Source organism: Equus przewalskii, chromosome 24, assembly GCF_037783145.1.
Source record: "Equus przewalskii isolate Varuska chromosome 24, EquPr2, whole genome shotgun sequence".
In the NCBI taxonomy this organism is placed as follows: domain Eukaryota; kingdom Metazoa; phylum Chordata; class Mammalia; order Perissodactyla; family Equidae; genus Equus; species Equus przewalskii.
In genome coordinates this window covers 30,512,484-30,531,128 of record NC_091854.1, presented here as the reverse complement: position 1 = coordinate 30,531,128, position 18,645 = coordinate 30,512,484, and the positions used below count along the sequence as shown (strand labels likewise).

Genomic DNA, 18,645 nt, shown 5'->3' with positions numbered 1-18,645 from the left:
GTGGTGGTGGTGGGGTGTGTGTGTGTGGTGTGTCTGTTTTAAATCCCACTTGCAATGTTAGTTTAGTATTTACATTTTACTCACTGATCTTGTGGACAGAACCTAGAGGTGCTCTAGAAAGAAATTTGTTCTTATGGCATCATGTTTCTTATTTGGATCTCATAGATGCAGAAAAAACTTACTCTATCACTGTGTACTCCTCTGACAATCTGATTCTCTTTAGCTGAATGTTTCTTTTAAATTCTACATTTGGAACTTTGAGAGAGGTCAGAATGACCTATTTTAAAGCTGCAATGAGTTTGTTTTGAGTGACAATAGACACATCTCTGACACCAGCACGGTGGGTGGTATAGAGTCAGTGCCCAGTACAGGTTCTGAATGACTCATCATTCTCCATTCACGTCACAGCAGGGGAGGAAACAAAATTTCAGTTCTAAGTTGATCATTCCTCTCATACACTTGATAATGCCAACCTAAGGTGAACTGAATTTAAGTTTCTTTTCACCTTTTCTTATTCTCCACTGACTTTGTGTTAAGTGTAGAGATGGGACACACAAAGATGAATAAGATAGTTCTTGCCTTCAGGGAACTCACAGTTTAGCAGAGATACACATATGCACAGTTATAATTCACAGTGTGTGGCTATTGAGGTCAAAGAAAGGACAGCTAAAGAAGGCACAGAGACAAACAGTATATGGCTTCCTCCAGCCCTCATGTAAGTACTAACCATAGGTGGAGGCACAAACATCAATGTTGCAGAGGTGGCGAGAGCGCAGAGGGAGAGACGAATCAGTTGGGACCTTGGTAGGCCATGCAGGCTTCAGGGAAGGGATGGCACATTCCTGGGTGATCTCAGAAAATTGGGCTCTGAGCTCTCTTGTCCTGATTCTTTTTCTTCTCCCCATTTGCAGCTTCCAGTACACCTGCTGTGAACATTCAGCCAGATGTTTCGGGAGGTTGGGACTGGCATACTAAACCAGGTAAAGGTCGGCAGGTTAATTTTGTGCACCTTTAACCAACTGGTAAAGCATAGCCTTCACCCAAGATGAAGTGAGTCCTTACAGAGGATTACAGCCCACCTGCGGAATTTCCTAAAGACCCACATTCTGGCGGAGCTTTCCACATTGCCCACGATGACATATTATATGTTATTTAACTTTTCTAAGTCTCATTTGCTAATCTGATGTCTTGACAATAGAATTAGACACATCTGGGTATATATCTCAGTCAATCACTTAGAATCTCTCGGATTTTTTACACGTCTAAACATCAGTTTTTTATCCGTAAAGTGGGGTTCATACTTCTTTTTTTTTTTTTTATTATTTTTTGTTTTTTTTTTTTTTAAAGATTTTATTTTTTCCTTTTTCTCCCCAAAGCCCCCCGGTACATAGTTTTATATTCTTTGTTGTGGGTCCTTCTAGTTGTGTCATGTGGGACGCTGCCTCAGCGTGGTTTGATGAGCAGTGCCATGTCCGTGCCCAGGATTCGAACCAACGAAACGCTGGGCCGCCTACAGCGGAGCGCACAGACTTAACCACTCGGCCACGGGGCCAGCCCCTGGGGTTCATACTTCTTACCCCACACAATTGTATAAGTTTAAGTGAAGTAACTTATATGAAAATTTCTGGCATAGAGTAGGTGCTGGATAATCTGAATACTCTTCTTTCTTCACAGAGCACTTGTTCAGGGCTGGATTTCTGTGTGATAAATAAGCTCTCTTCCTTGTGGCTAGTATGGTATTTCTTGAGAGCCATCTTGTGTGATGGTGTTCCCAATGCTGTGCAAGTTACACACACACACACACACACACACACACACACAGTGTGCTTATCACAGCAACTTTCTGGAGCAGTAGTTGTTTCCTTTTTTAACAAGTGAGAAATTGTTGAAGCTCGATTTGCCCAAGGTCACTGAGCCAGGAAGTAGCTGAGCCCGAATTCAGATCCAGGCCTGACTCCAAATCCTAGAGGAAAGAATGGAGTCAGGTGACATGAGAGGTGAACACCAGACGTGATAGTTCATATGTGTCCAGGAAACGACATATGCCTTCTCAGTTCCCTGCCCCTGCTCCAGGCCACTATTCACTTGAGTCAGAGAAATAAGATGTAGCAACTTTTAACGTATTTCCCGATTTGCCCTCAGAGACAAGATGAGCAGTAGCTCTGGATTTCTGAGTTTCGGAATTCAGCCTTGGACCACTAACTCGTTTTCAATGATCTTCTTTCCTTTTCAGGAGGTTTTGGGATGGGAAGCAAGTCAGCTGCCACCAGCCCAACGGGGTCCTCGCATGGCACTCCCACCCATCAGAGCAAACCCCAGACTCTGGATCCTTTTGCTGACCTTGGGACATTAGGTACAAACTTAGTAGGTTAAGACATAAACAACATTTGCTTATGGGGTACAAAACCTCCAATCTAAATCTTTGGTGTGAATGAGCAAGTCTTGTTACCTGGGACCTAAAATCATGTGTATTCTTTTTTTTTTTTTTTTTCCTTTTTCTCCCCAAAGCCCCCCGGTACATAGTTGTATATCCTTCGTTGTGGGTCCTTCTAGTTGTGGCATGTGGGACGCTGCCTCAGCGTGGTTTGATGAGCAGTGCCGTGTCCGCGCCCAGGATTCGAACCAACGAAACACTGGGCCGCCTGCAGCGGAGCGCGCGAACTTAACCACTCGGCCACGGGGCCAGCCCCCTAAAATCATGTGTATTCTTAAGCTATGTTATAAAACCTCACATCGGCTTTAAAGGAATGGAAACAGACTTCAAATATCGGGTTGGAAATAACCCCAATCAATCCGTTTCTCTGATGCCTAATTTTGGATTAGCGTAAATAAAGTTAGAACTTCCAGAACAACAGAGTTCGGCTGCAGCAAAGGCAACGCAGGTGTGGGGGAATGAGGCTGGTCAGACAGATGTGTGCCACGTGGGGCCAGCCGTGCATGGGTCTCCCTGGCATGTCACCAGGGAGATCCTCACATGAATCCCTCTTCCCTGCCCTGTCCGGCACTCTCTGGTCAGTTTGTAAAATTCCATACAGAAAATAGACTTTCTGTAGTGTATTTCCAAAGTGTTTTTCATCATATGTTGGTCATTGTTACAGGATAAGTGTTCCATGAGCAAGGAATTTTGGAAACACTGGGTTCAGTGCACTTTGCTGCAAAAACTTCTGAGAATCAGTGTTCGTGGTGATGCTCCCCAAAAGGGATGTAGTATGCAGGGTTCTCAAACTGCTTTACCAAGGAACCCCTTTTCAAGGAGTAGTTCAAGGACTAGCACTTCTTAAACTCTTCTTCCTCTTTTTTCCTCCCTCCTCTGGGCAGTGCAGAGTTGTTAAAGAAGGGTGGGCTAGCCCTGCCACAAAGTTTGGCATCGGCCATGTAGGTAGTTTAGGTTCTCAGAAAGCCCTCCCGAGGCATTTGGAGCAGGGAATGAGAGCATGGCTACTGTTAATAGTGTCAGAATCTTGACCTTCCATTGTATAATCTTTAGACATTTTTTTCTTTTAAGAACTCTCGAGTTTTTTCCTGTTCTTTGTATCTTTCTTTCTTTTTTTTGGTGAGGAAGATTTGCCCTGAGCTAACATCTGTTGCCAATCTTCCTCTATTTTTTTTTTTTGGCTTGAGGAAGATTAGCTCTGAGCTAACATCTGTGCCAATATTCCTCTATTTTGTATGTGGGAGGCCTCTACAGCATGGCTGATGAATGGAGTAGGTCCGTGCTTGGGATGCGAACCCGAGAACCCAGGCCGCTGAAGCAGAGTGCCCAGAACTTTAACCACTTGGCCATGGGGCCAGTCCCCCATTCTTTGTATCTTAATGTAAGCTTCAAATTTTAAAATAATAGCATCAGTTGAAATTCTGCTTCAAATAAAATCTCATTCATTGTTCATTTTTTATCCATTTATTCTTTCCACAACTATTTACTAAATGCCTTCTATGTGCGAACTGTTTTGATAAAAAACAACCAACCACCCAAACAAAACCAAAACAAAATTCCTGCCTCCCTAAAGCTTATGTTCTAGAGGGAAAAACAAATAGTAAACGAATAAATATATAATATGCTGTCAAATAGTAAAAACAACAATCACTGTTTCCTGGAGGTTTCCCTGTGTGTCGGACTATTTTAGGTGCTTTACAGATATCGTTTCATTCACTCCTCCCAATAATCTTTTGAAGTAGGGACTCTTATAACCCTCATTGTGCAGATGAGGTAAACTGGGGCACAAAATGTTAGACACGCCCCAGTCACAGGTTTCAACACTGTGAAGGCTGGCTCTGGAGCTTGCACACGTCACTCTGTGCAGATGCTGTGGAAGACCAGGCAGAGAAGTGATGGTGAGCGATGGGGGGTGGGGGTGTTGTTGTAGAGAGCAAGTGGTCAGGAAGGCCTCTCTGAAGAGCTGGCCTTTAGAGGAAGTTCTTTTTTAAAATCCAGCGTCACATCTGGCACTTAGTTGTCCTGTCCTTTTAGTCACTTTAATCTGGAACCATTTTTAGCCTTTCTTTGCCTTTCATGACATTGATACTTGACGGGTACAGGCCAGTTTAAAATGTCTCCATTTGTTAATTTTGATCACTTGATTAAGGTGATGTCTGCCAGTTTTCTTCATTGTGAAGTTACCATTTTTCCCTTTGTAATTAATGAGTAATCTAGGGGAGAGAATTTGAGACTATCCTATTTGAGAATATCCCGTTCTTCATCTGACTTTTCCCTGCTGGGTTTAGCATTCATTAATGATTCCTTCCTGAAACAGTCATTACTATGATATTTGCAAAATTGTGATTTTTCTGATTCTGTCCTGCTTTCTACGTATATTAATTGGCATTTCACTATAAGGAAGAATCTCTTCTCTCTCTCTCATCAGAGTGGACTAATGGATTTTACTTTTGATTCAGTGGGTTATCATCCATTACTGTCGTTATTTCCTTTAATGTTCATGTTGTCCTAGATTTTTAAAAATTTTTTAAATTTTTTCTTTTTGGTAAGGAAGATAGTCCCTGAGCTAACACCTGTGCCAGGCTTCCTCTATTTTGTATGTGGGACGCCACCACAGCATGGCTTGATGAGTGGTGTGTAGGTCTGCTCTCAGAATCTGAACCAGCAAACCCAGGGCCAGTGAAGTGGAGTGTGCAAACCCAACCACTAAGCCACCAGGCCAGCCTCTTAGATTTGGCTTTTGAAAGCCCCTTTGTTCTGACTTCTATGCCCTTTTCACTTGATTCCATCATGTTTTGAGAACTTTATTTATGGCACAAGATGTTCTTGGCTTGTCTTAAAATGTTTACACCCCAGTCCTGGAATCAGTCATTGTCCGAGGAATCCTCATTCCTTTCTATGGGGAATGAAACCAAAATCTGTGCATTGTGATCATTGGTACTGGGGTGGGTGCCACTGCTCTACCTTTCAGGAGCTAGAGATGGGAGATGAGTGGGTGTAAATATCTATAATTCCATCCAGTACCGCAGGGTTCTTCCTTGCCTTCCACTATTTTGTACGTGTATCTTCTATTTCCCTGGATCCCAACAGCATTAATAGACAACAAATATACTTTCAGAATAGCTACACTTGTATCACTACAACAGCAAATCTAGGTGGAATTCAAGAGTCCTTTGTCATTTTTGAAATGCAGTCATTCTTAAAACTGCTGGGAAAACTGGTTTTCTAAATTTCCCCGTTTTTCAAGTCACATAACTTAGGAGAGTTAAGTGACTTTCCTAAAGCCACACAGTGAAGGTGTATGAGCAGGAGCTGCAGCCTAAAGTGTTTGACTCCTAGGCAGTTGCTTTAGTTTAATTTGTAAATTAAACTTCCAGATTGCATAGCTGCAATTCAGCAAAGACAAACGACAGCATCCTTCTCCGTAAGGCATTTTCACGTTGAACAACCCTGGTACCAACAGCAGCGTCCACGATACACTAGTTCCTCCCACCGACACTCTGACTTAATTGGTCTGGCTGCGGCTTGAGCACAGGGAGTTTAAAAGCTTCTCAGGTGTTGCTAGTGCACAGTCAAGGTCGACAGCCGCTGCTTTAGCTTTTAAGGAGGATGGCAGTGGCCTCTGGGTTTTGCTACTGCTTTGTATTTCTGTCAGTTCTCTGCTTCAGTGGCATTAAAAATTAGAATTGCTGAAAATGGGTGGAAAATATTCTGCAAGGGCAGACTTCAGAAAGTCCTGCAACGCTGATGAGCCCCTTGAGAGAAGGCTCAGCGTCTGCCTCTTCGCCACTGGGCCTACAGCCTGGCGTGTAGGAGACGTTCAACGGTGTTCCATCAATGAACGAATAAATGACAGTGCGATGGGAATATGGAAGGTTTTTAAAAATCCTTTAAGCTTTTCTCTATTGACTGAATTTTTAAATAATAAACATATGTATATTCAGAAGGAAGATAGTAAATATCCTTAAAGTGTAAAATGAAATCCCAGTGCAGAACGACTGCCCACCTTAGTGCATGCTGATGTGCTGTTGGCAGGAGGGCCCAGGGGCTCGTGAGAGAGGCTCCATGCTCTGAGTACGGCTGCCAGGGGGCGGAGCCAAGCTTCAGAGTACAAACAGGATCCCTCTTACCAAGTAGTTATTGAGCCTTATCTGTACCAGTGTGTTTTGAGCACGTGAACTTGCATTATTTTAGAGTATATAATGCATCTTAATTCGCTTCATTCAGGGTTAGTGGAGCACTTTCCTATGACCTGTGTCTTTATGGTCTACCTGTGATGTAGGCAGCGTTCTGATTTCACAGATGAGGACATTGAGGCTCAAGGAGGCCAAGCCTTTTGCCAATCTTGAGAAAAGCAAGGATTCTTTGTTGACTGTTTTCTGCTGTGTTCCCAGCACCTGGCACGGTGTCTGGCACATAGCAGATGCTCAAGAAACACTGATAGATGAATGAATAAGTGAACACATGCAGGATTGAATGAATGATAGAGCTGAGACTCCAGCTCAGATTGATTCCAAGTCCTGTGGCCGTAATGCAACAGCCCCAGTGGGAAGGGAAAGAGGGTCCCAGATGAGAATAGAAGGAATGTCTACAGAAGGAAGAGACAGTAAATAGGGGTGAGTTGTAGTGAAAGGCTTAGCGATCTGGGGAGGAATTAGGGATTCTAGGTACAACAAATGAGTATGACAGTTGGAGGTGGGGTGCCTGTGATCAAGTCCCAGCTCCCTTATCTACCTGTGTGATCATAAGCATGTCAGTAAACCTCTCTGAGCCTTGATTGCCTCATCTGTAAAGCGGGGCCAATGATACTACCTGCGTCCTGAGAGTGTTGCATAGATTGGAGGCAGTAACATACATGAACACCTTGTGTAAATTCTGAAGCACTCTAGAAATGTTACTTATTTTATTAGCACTGTTAGTTTGGGTTTGGTGCATGAAAGGGCCTCTGGAGACCATCACATTCAGTTTCTCCTTTTACCTTTTTAAACATAAGCCACAGCTGGGCTTCATATTTTGGAAACAGCCCAGAATGCCTGCAGTGAGTACTTACAAGTTAGATTATGAAATCAGGATTCTATTTAAATTCCTGGCATAAAGTAATATATATATATATATATTTTTTTTTTTTTTTTGAGGAAGATTAGCCCTGAGCTAACATCTGCTGCCAATCTTCCTGTTTTTGCTGAGGAAGACTGGCCCTGAGCTAACATCCATGCCCATCTTCCTCTACTTTATATGTGGGACGCCTGCCACAGCATGGCTTGATGAGCAGAGTGTAGGTCCACACCCGGGATCCAAACCAGCGAACCCTGGGCTGCTGAAGCGGAACGTGTGATCTTAACTGTTGCACCACTGGGCTAGCCCCAGTAATATCATTTTTTAAAGCTTGAGTAAGGTCCTTTGCTGTGTTCAGAGTTGTCAGTGTCGGCTGTGTTTACTCTCCTGCAAGGAGATGCACATAGTGTGAAACTGAAACCTACTTGTGAAATTTCAGAAACATCTTTGTTTATTCTTGGCTACTAACCATGCTTGTATTTATAGCAAGGATTAATCCCCATATCTGAAGTTGAAGTAGCACCTTAATGAGTGACCGTATTCTGTTTTAGTCCCTGTGTTTGCCATTTGAAACAGTATCTGCTTAGAAGGTGGGAAGGAGGGGAGGGATGGCACAGTGGCACTGGCTTGGACTCAAAGACTTGGAGTCAAGTCCCAGTTCTGCCACTTGCTGGCTGTGTGACTTGGGGAAAATCACTTAACTGCTCTGAGCTGCAGTTTGTTCATCTGAAGCAAAGATGAGGCTATTAAAACATACCTTAAAAAGGCACTAAATGTCACTAAATGTCCACTAAAGTCATTGCAAATGATCCCTTGGGACATAAAAGTCAGAGGCTACTCACACGAGCCTTGCCTGCCTTCTCCCTTTTTCTCTGTAGGTAGTTCTTCATTTGCCAGCAAACCCACCACACCAACTGGACTGGGCGGGGGGTTTCCACCTCTCAGCTCACCACAGAAAGCGTCTCCCCAGCCCTTGGGGGGCGGCTGGCAGCAGGGGGGCGGCTACAGCTGGCAGCAGACACCACCGTCAAGGCCGCAGCCCAGCATGGTGCACTCCTCTCCCCAGAACCGCCCCAACTACAACGTGAGCTTCTCAGCCGTGCCTGGGGGCCAGAACGAGCGTGGGAAGGGAGCAGCTCACTTGGGTAAGGACGAGTGTGCGGAGCCGGGCTGTGGGGGCCCCGTGTTGTCATAAATATGTGTACATAATATGTGTATGTGTATGTGAAGAAGAGACAGAAAGCGATTCCCATAGTTTCCGAGGCTGTCTTCCAGTTGGAGAGATGCAGCACGGTCCCCACCTCCAGCTCTGTGCCCGGAGCACCTGGGTTCACCATGCTCTTAACACTTGTCATGTTGTTCTGCGACTGCGGGCTCACTCGTCCGTCTCTCCATGCTGAGACCAGGCGGAGGGCAGCAGCTGGGTCTTTTCTACCACCTTATCCTTAGCACCCAGCATAGTGCTTGGCACGTAGTAGGCACTAAATGAAGATGGAATGGATGCGAGTGGAGGGGCAGGGGGCTCTGAAGCTGTTATCCCTTTGGAAGAGGGGTAGACAAGAAGGGTGGGAACCTCTCAAGCATTTGCTCTGGTCCCGACTGGAAGAGTGTCTTGGGCATTCGGTCTTCCTTATGCTCTGGTTGGTGGATGTTCCTGAGATCATTGGGTTTCCTTTGCTGGTTTTTTCCTCTTTTCTGAGAAGAAAGTTAAAACTACACAAAATGGGCCAACAGGTAAGGCTGGAGGATACTCTGAATGGGATTCCTTTTTTTTTTTTATGAATAGGAGTCTTGATGAGTCAAAAATAACATCTTTTGCATAGCAGGGCTGGTTAAATTTGAGTTTGTGAAAAGGCCTGTTATGATACATTTACATTCCAACTGTTTGATGATACTCGAGAATGAAATACACAGGAACGTGATGAGGAAACAGGCTTTCTGTCTATGGAACGTGGAACAGGATATGCTTCGACTTTTCCTCGTAGCAGGAGCTGACATTTGTGGAGTGCTCGCGTTATGTCAGGTGTTATTCTGAGCAGTTCTCACGTATTATTATATAATCTTCAAAACCAGCCCCATGTTGTAGTTGAGGAATCGATGGCAGAGATTGATAAAGTAGTTTCATAAATTCATACAGCTGGTAAGCAGACCCAGGCCATCTGGCTCCAGGACCCCTGCTCCTAAGGGCCACACCCTCCTGGCTGTCACAGGGGCCTTCTCGCAATGCCAGCATGACAGGGACTTCTGTTGGGAATACGGAGCCTCACGTTGGTCTTTGGTTAGCAGTGGATATTGCTTGAACAGTTCCATAGTCATGTGGCTTCCTTTCCATTTTTACTGTGAGTGGATGTGGGGCAGGTGTCTTCCTCAGCAAATATTAATGGAGCATCTTCAGTGTAGAAAACCTTGAGGATGCGGCAGTGAACAGGACAGACAAAACCCCTCGTCTCAGAGCACTTACATTTTAGTGTGTGCAAGTGCAAGTGTGTGTACAGAGCACCTGACATACAGAGATGGCAAATGGGTTTCCATTCAGACACCAACTCTGGTCGATGGGCATTGACTGCAGGACCTGCTGCGTTTTGGTTCATTGAACAAACACTGAAATAGCCGGGCACTGTTCTGAGCACTTTAGAGTGTTAACGTCGATTCTCACAACAACCCTGTGAGGTAAGAAGGATTATTAACACCATCCCTGTTTTACAGATGAGGAAATTGAGGCATGAAGATGATAAGTAACTCGCCCCAAGGGAGCAATGCTAATAAGGGGCACAGCTGGAATTCCCACCTGGGGAGTCCGTCCCCTGAGTCTTTGCCACCATGCTAGGCTGCCTCTCCAAACAGACTGAGACACACTGTGAGGCCACAACCAGACTTGGAGCAAAAGAACATATGACTGACTAGGACTGACAGCTGGGTGTGGGCAGGAAAGTGGTGGCATGCATGGATTTCGAGAACCAAAACCCAGGTCTTAGTCCCATAACTGACACTAAGTAGGCGTATGACTGGGGTGGGGGCGGGGAATCATGAGTATCCTCATCTGAAAAACGTGCTACGGTGGAAAGGGAATTGCTGAATTGGATTTAGTCTAACGATCCAGCCTCGAGTTCTAGCTTTGCCATGGACGTGGTGTATGATTCTGGGCAGATCTCGTAAGTTCTCCAGACTTCATTTTCCTCATCTACAAAATGGGCATGACAGTCTCATACCCTACTCACAGGGTAAGCGTGAGGGTTAAGAGGATTAATACATGTGAAAGCCCCTCGAAAACTCTAAGTATTATGAGATAATAGTGTGATATTATGTTTAAGAGTAAAGACTGTAATGATTTTTCAAAAATTATATTGCAGAAGGGAAACAAAAAGCAGCTGATTTTGAAGACCTTCTTTCTGGTCAAGGTTTCAATGCACACAAAGACAAAAAGGGGCCTCGAACAATCGCTGAGATGAGAAAGGAAGAAATGGCTAAGGAAATGGATCCTGAGAAGTTAAAGGTGAGTGAGCCCCTGAGCTAGCTTGCTTTTCCCGTAGGACAAGGTCATCTGACAAGGTCGTGCGTGTGAGCCAGCAGCGTCCCTGGTTCCTGGCTTCCTCACGCCTCCCCTCCACTTTTAACCAGAGCAGTTCTACTTTCATTTGTTTTTGATTCTGGGAGCCTAGGTAAGATTTGATTTTGGGGAAAAAAGTCTTTCTCTATTTTTTTAAGTTAGTTTTTTTAAGTTTGCAAACCAGCTACTCCAACCCCCTTACTTCATGGATGAGGACGTTGTGTGGACAGCTGGACCCCGGTTAGCTTAGAAGCGGAAGGGTGGCTATGCTGATGAAGTTTGAAAGGTCAAGAGACTTGGAATGCTCTCCACAGATGGGAAGGTTGAATTCCTGGGCAACAATTACTGAATATGCTGACACTGTCACAAACTGGAAGATAACTGGTAACCTGTTACCAGTTAAAGCATCTCCAGGACCAGGACCAGCACGGCCAGCCAATCTGACACACTTTGAAACAATGTCTTTCCAGACAGGTGGGAACACTGTTGAAGACAGAGCTCTTCTGAGTACAGTGAAGGGTCCTTTGCGTTTGCTTTTCACTTCATGTAATGGCATGGACGCTGTATATTCCTCTTCAAAACTTGGTGCTCCAACTTGATAACTTTTGTTTATGAGGCAAACTCACAGTTTTCTATAAAAGGAAGTCATTTATATCTTGGTCACCATGCTTGGTTATTTCGTTGGTACAGGGTATTTAATGGTTTGGGAGAGAGGCCATCATTAACGTTGACTCAACCATTCCTTCAGCACCAGAGAGGCACTTAGCTCCTGTTATGTGCTAAATGCTGATGGGCAGTTAGGAACCCTTCAACTGATTCACCTCATTTGTTCAAACTATGAAGATTCAAATGGTTGAATGAATAGTTTGAATGAATGACTATGTGGATCAATTCATTTAACATACTTTTTTGAGCTCTATTCTGTGCCAGGCAGGCTACTTGGTTCCTGAGATACTGTGATAGGTAAGAAACAGTACTTTCCTTGAGCAGCCCTGCCTAATGGCTGGGAAAGACAAATGCACAGACAGTTACCTCATCTTGGAGGTGAACAGTATGGAATTCCTGAGCAGGCTTTTGAAGGATGATGAAGAGGTCACCAGAAGGACAAGATAGGAGGTGGAGGTGGAGAAGCATTCCAGGAGAGGGAAAGCTTGGAGTATGCGGGGAGCCCCAAGTACTGTGAGGTTGCTGGGGCATCCCCCTGAAGACCTTCTGGACTCAAAAGCATTTCAATGTCTTAATTCTCCCTGCATTTACAGATTCTGGAATGGATTGAAGGCAAAGAGAGAAATATCAGAGCACTTCTCTCCACGATGCACACTGTGCTGTGGGCTGGGGAGACCAAGTGGAAGCCAGTCGGCATGGCGGACCTCGTCACGCCGGAGCAGGTGAAGAAAGTGTACAGGAAGGCGGTGCTGGTGGTGCACCCAGACAAAGTGAGTGCAGCCTGCCCTCGTGTCGCTTGTCTGCTCCTTGTTTCCTTCTTTGTGAGCATGTGTTAAAAACATCATACTTTCAATTCGCTGGTTATTAGGCCATTTATATGATAAAATAAAGTCCATGGGCTAAAATTGAGTATTTAAACAAGTAGTTATACTTTACAACGTGAGCGAAAAGAAATCAAAATATATATTACGAAGAACGGAATGGGGCTTTACTTGGCTGTAAGATTCACCACTGACTAATTTTTTGGGTCTCAAATATGAGTTTAGAAACACAGTCTATTGGAGAAAGGCTGTCAGGAACCTGTGTCCCTTGGTAGATACTTCTGGAGAATGGAGATGCACCTTTTGCTGCCCTACGCGCTCTCATTGACTTACTTGTTGGCTGATGACTACCACCGTATGAGAAATTCTAGAGAGAGGGTGTTCTGGGGAGGTTGTAGTGATTCGGCTCACACAGAGCAGGCTGTCAAAAGAGAAAAAGGCCTGATAGGAAAAAACTTCAATTACTTAGAGCCCACATATTCGCAGTGAAAAATTTAACATGAATACAATTTTGGTGTGTGGTGTCTGATGTGTGTTTTGTTTTTTTCTGTAGGCTACTGGGCAACCCTATGAACAATATGCAAAGATGATTTTCATGGAGCTCAATGATGCCTGGTCTGAATTTGAAAATCAGGGCCAGAAGCCCTTGTATTAATTCCTGAGATTTTCCATTTCTGCTGCAGACCTGTGCTGACGCTTAGTGTGTGTCACAATTCTGAGGTTTTCACAGATGAACCAAAAACTCCAGTAACATGTATCCAGTACTAAACTGTTAAATTACTCGTGAATTAATTCCTCGCTGATAAGGAGAGTGGATGTTTGTTTTCTCAAGTCAACACCATAAAAGGTCCACCGCAGGAGAGGAACATTTAGTCAGATGACCTTGCAGAGTTACAACATTCCAGCCTGCCCTTTGCGAGCCTACTCAGCATTTTGTGGGGAAATGGAAAATAGAGGCTACCGAAGGCTTGACCCCCATCTCGTTGGCTGAGAATAGGATTAATGAGCAAGGGTTATGATAATAGGATTACATGTTGGATTTTAACTAATGTGTTTTAGATTTTCTTGGAAAGATGTAACTTGAGCAACGGCTTTACGTAGACTACAGGAACACAACCATCAAGAGTTTTTTCAAATGGAAGTTGACCATGGTCTTTAGCATAATGCTGTACACTCTTGAGGTCAAGAGGACCCACAGATGTAAGAGAACTTGAATTATGCAAAGAATTATACTACAGTTCCAGTGGTTACCACCACCTCTTCCTGGATAAGGTAAAAATTAGCGAAAATGCTGATGAAAGAAAATAGGGACTCTGCGGATGTAGAAATCTTTAAACAGAAAGTTGGGCTGCTCCCTTCCTTTCCCTTTAGAAAGCTGTGGTTGTGTAAAGAAAAAGTCTTAACACTGTAACAACAACTCTAAACCTGATTTGAAAGAAACTTCTAATTTTGCCACAAGGCTTAAAGCTCTTCTTTGTGCTTAGCCAAGAAAATGTTCTGAGCTGGAAACAGGTGGTAAAGCAGATTGGCAGGACCTGTGTCTAGTGGTGACACAGCGTCCTCTAGGTTTGTGAGTGGCGGTGGGAAGAGCATAGAAGGCCACGCTGAGAACTAAGCAGACGGGCAGGTGCAGTGGCAGAGCTGTGCTCGCCTTCAGACCCAGGAGTTGGCTTTGAGGAACCAGGTTCCCCTCCCCACTGGTGAAACTGGACCCCTTGGATTATTACAGTGGGGTTTCTTGTTTTAAAAGTAGTTGGGAGCCATAGGAACAACATTCACACAGGGACATCTGTGAAAGCAAAGCAAGAATGGAACCTTTGCAGACTTCAGACTGGTCGGGTTTCGGTTTGGTGTTTTGGCTATTTCTCGTTTTGAGGGGTAAGCAGTTGTGAGCCTGTAACTTTGATAGATCTCTTTTGGCGTGCACATGCACAGTGTGCATAGTACATATATGCAAAGCAGATGGGCAAAAAGATTTCCTTACTAATTCCAAAAGGTTCATGCTCAATGTTGTGAAAAGCTTTCAAAAATTGTTTTTGAAAAGACAATCATTTTTTGTTTCTGTTTTAAGTTTCTTGTGGCAAACTGTACTGGAAAAGCAGCATGTCAAAAATACTTTATGTTCTATATAGAACGCTCTTTCTTTTTTTTTTTTTTTGGTTATATAGGTTCATTATTTATTTTACCTTTTACTGACAATGTGAAACTCGCAGAAAATGTTCTCCTTTTAAATATACAGCTGTAAACTGTTCAAGGTAACCATAACAAACTAGGTGTTATTTATTAACATATTATAAAATAATGTTTGATCCACTATGTGCTTGTCTTATTTAAAATTGGAATGTGAGACATGTTGCTGTGACTTGTTTTTTTCTCATTCACACTTGTAGATAGCGTGTGAGCTACAGTATATAATGATAATACTTAAAAGGATATTATGTGAATGTCACGTACATTTTGAAATGATAGAACTATATTAGCTTTGTATCATGTTTGGATAATTCATCAATGCTCACAGTTTAAAACATCATTAAACATTATGTAATTAGCAATGAGAAAGAATCTTACCTAACTTAAATTTGGGATTTCCCCCATCTCTTTTCCGGATACATTATAATTCTGGACCCCTGTTTATCTCAAAACTCTTAACATACGCAGACCAACAGGTTTCTGCATTCCTTTTAAATATCTGGTTGTGACAGCTTGTTGTTGATCAGATTCACTGTTTCATTCATATTTATTGTAATATATTTTTTGTTTTGTAAATATGTTACACACAACAAAATGTGATTGGTCTAAAATATTTGTAATGTATATTAAAAGGCTCAAAAATATTTGTAGACACCTAAGTTATTTTTGTACCTGTAGGAATATAATGACAAACTTGAATTACACCTTCCAATACGATTCACTTTTAAGAAAAATTATGGGGAAAGAATATGAAAAGCATATAGTACATTTGCCGCAAAAATAATCTGACAGGATTTCTGGATTTCTGCCCTGACCACCCTTGCCACGGCACACACACACTTCTGCTCATGCGACGTGAATACTGTGTCTCAAAAAGGATCAGCATAGAAATCCTGGTCTCCTAGCTAGACTGTCCATGGATTTCCAAAGCTGCATTTGTGTGCTGAGGCAAAGGAATCAATCCTGGGAGTCTGAGCCTTTGTCACAGAAAACGGATATTGTCGGTCTTTAAGGGCAGAAGGATTGTGTTCCTTTGGGAGTGCGTGCTGCAAGTTGAAAGCTTGAGAACTATTGCTGGACGGTCTCTGGAGGAACATTCCAGTCGGATCCCAGTGCTGCCGGAGAAACACCATCGTATAAGGAATGAACACAGAAGTGGCATTCCACAAACTCTTATCACAGCAATAGGACAGTGTGGAAACATCCATCGGGGAATTTAGGTCACGTCAACAGGCTTTGGTTGTTCTAAAGTTAAACCATGGTGTTTGGGTGTTGTGGTACAGCATTGGTTTGAGACCACAAGACTGGGTTTGAATCCCAGTTTTTCTATTTAAAGACTGTCACATTGGGCAAGTTTCTTAAACCCGTAAAATAGAATTCTAACAACCCTGCAATGGAGGAATTAGGGATTGTGTACCTAAATTGCCTTTCATTAAGTGGGTACTCACTAAATAGTAGTTATTGCTATTGTTACTGAGGCTAGGATTGCACTGACACCTCAGGGTGTGGGGAGTGGATGAGTTCGGCAGGAGAGGGTACCCAGTTGTCCTGCGTTTCTGCCTCCTCCGGCTGACGGAGGGCTGTGTGCATAAAATGGCAAAGATGTGTACTGTAGGTTCTGTGAAGGGAATGGCTGTGGGAGAAGAAGTGCTTGTTGAAGGTTTGGAAGGAAACTAACACTGACTGATTTCAGCAGTGTCGCATCGTCCTGGCATTAACCTCCGCACTGACTGGAGAGCCAGCCCCGTGCAGCTGTGCTCCACTGCGTCTGTCTGGCTAGGTGCTATTATATGTATTCATCTTCTCATTTAATTCTCAAAAAGTTCTGAGAGGCAGGTTTTGTAAATCCTGCCTTTGGAAATGGAAGCAGGCAGAGGTTTACCCAGAGCTGGGGTGTGAGGCTGGATCTTTTCTGTAGGATAGGCAGAGATGATACTCTATATGGTGACCTTTATTAATACTTGTTAATTCAACCAATATTTTGTGTATCTTGTATGCAAGATACTAATAGATGTGTCAGGGAAAATCAAATTAATGAATGGATTTGATTGCCCTGTTAAATCTAAGGGCCCTTATTTCTAATTTCTACGGCAGCTCCTGCTGGCTTGGTGCATAAGATCTACTGTGGGGAACAGTACACTGACTGTCTGACTGCACAGTTGAAGTGTTTGGGGCTTGATCTCAGCTTCCCTATCCTTTAGTTACTATCTGAGCCTCAGTTTCCCCATCTGTAAAATGGAGATATAATACCTAGCTCATAGTGTGAGTGAGTTGAAAGCAAGGAGAGAATACAAAAATTTATCTGGAGCAGTCCAGTGTAGTCCTGGACAGCGTAACAGAGAACGCGATCCTACACATCCAAGTAACACATGGATGCCCAGTCGGGGATGGGGTTCAGCTTCTAAGCATTTACTTTCTGGTTTTGGTGACTCTTATTCTTGATGAAAGCGGAATGGATAATTAGAAGAACAATTTTTCAGGGCAACATCTGGCAAGAGGAAAGCAGATTTTCTCAAGAGATGGTTAAAGCCTTTGGCAAGATGACAAACTTTCAAGTGTTCAGTAAACTGGAAAGGATGGCTGGTACGGGCGGGAAACTTGTTGGAGAGCAATACTGTCTCTGCATTTGTCTGGGACACTAAGCTGGGGCAAACGCCCATCCTTTTGCTTCTCACCATCTTCCAGTTTCTTACTGCTAAGCCTAAGGCACTTGGACCAGCCGTGCCTCTGAAGTAATCCCACTTTTGTCCAAAGTCATTTCCTTTCTGTGGGACCGGCCTCAGGCAAACATGGAAGGCTTCAGCAAACCCTTATATGCGGCTTTCCAGACACTTCCTGGGTGTTGGGAATGGAAAGGGGAACGGGGAGGTTAGACCCTATAGAAAATCCTCATCAATTAAGGAGACGTCTTCCTCTTGAGAGCTGCTGGGCACTACAGTAAGAGCTAAAAAGGACAGGCTTCCAGAGTTTGGCGGTAGACAGTCTCCCCTGAGGGCATTAACAGGAATTAGGAAGGACGCGATACTCACAACAGGGAAGGAGAAGTTCTCAACGACCTCGAGTTGGACTGCAGGCCAAAAGGCAAGAGTGCAGTGGCATTCTGGATCTCCAAGGGCCTGCAGAGAGCCAGGTATTAGCAAGACAAAGCTTTCAGTAAGTGTACCTTCCATCTAGGAGGAGAAATGGGAGGAGCTGGAAAAATAGACTAAACTCACAGGTGATTAGACATATGTTGAGATGATAATATGCTTGCTGTACAGTTTTGAAAAAGTAAACTGAGCGGGGATCCTGAAAGGTGGTGGGGAGAGAATTTGTACCTCTCAGGCGGCCAGGGGAACCTGGTCCCCTGCAGCCCCTTTATCTGTCAGTCCCTAGAAAACTAAGAAAAAGCAACAGAAAAGGGGCAGGCAGTACCTTAGCGTGGAGAGTTTCCCGGCTAGGAGGGGTAAGTGGCCCATAGCCCAACCTCCTCCAAAGAGCTGTGTGAAGCAGGCAAGCGACACCCACTGAGGCTCTTTCCGTTAAGGTCAAATGAAGCACTTGGACCAGATGGTTTTTAAGATCTCTTTCCGATTGTCCCCACGAAGACAAAACTCCACATTCCCGTGAGGGAAGTAAGTACAAAATGGCCCTCTGAGGTCTAAATCGGCCCTGCTCACCTGCAGCCTTTGAGGACCCAAGGTATAAAAACAATAGCCTTGGGACGCGTGCTGCATGGCCTGCGGGTTAGCACCTGGCCCGCGGGCCCGGCAGCCGGGCTGAGCCGAGGTCCCAGCCGACCAGGTGAAGGGTGGGGCGTGGGGCAGGGTTGGGGATTAGCGGAGGGCTGCCGACCTAAAACGAGGACTCAAGGGCCAGGTTACACAGAGAATGGGTTTGCAGGAGGGCTCAGGAGAGGACCGTGAGGCAGGGGCGGGGCACTGCGGGATGGA

General features: G+C 44.2%; 1 protein-coding gene and 1 long non-coding RNA gene across 20 annotated transcripts in view; one reads left to right on the top strand and one right to left on the bottom strand.

Annotated features, from left to right (window-relative positions):
- DNAJC6 (DnaJ heat shock protein family (Hsp40) member C6) overlaps positions 1 to 15,357 on the top strand; it is a 134,931-nt gene extending 119,574 nt beyond the window's left edge. For all 19 annotated transcript variants that reach the window (XM_008541628.2, XM_070592263.1, XM_070592271.1 and 16 more), the window contains 6 exons: positions 912 to 980; positions 2,234 to 2,353; positions 8,368 to 8,634; positions 10,840 to 10,982; positions 12,296 to 12,472; positions 13,077 to 15,357. In XM_008541628.2, coding sequence (XP_008539850.1) covers positions 912 to 980; positions 2,234 to 2,353; positions 8,368 to 8,634; positions 10,840 to 10,982; positions 12,296 to 12,472; positions 13,077 to 13,178 — 878 coding nt within the window. In that variant the 3' untranslated portion in view covers positions 13,179 to 15,357. The remainder of the gene's footprint in view (positions 1 to 911; positions 981 to 2,233; positions 2,354 to 8,367; positions 8,635 to 10,839; positions 10,983 to 12,295; positions 12,473 to 13,076) is intronic.
- On the bottom strand, positions 14,780 to 17,831 carry LOC139079129 (uncharacterized). Its single transcript, XR_011532455.1, has 2 exons — positions 17,743 to 17,831; positions 14,780 to 15,828 (listed from the first exon to the last, which is right to left on the bottom strand). It is a non-coding gene; the product is annotated as an uncharacterized lncRNA (long non-coding RNA).
- Between the last annotated feature and the right edge of the window lie 814 nt (positions 17,832 to 18,645).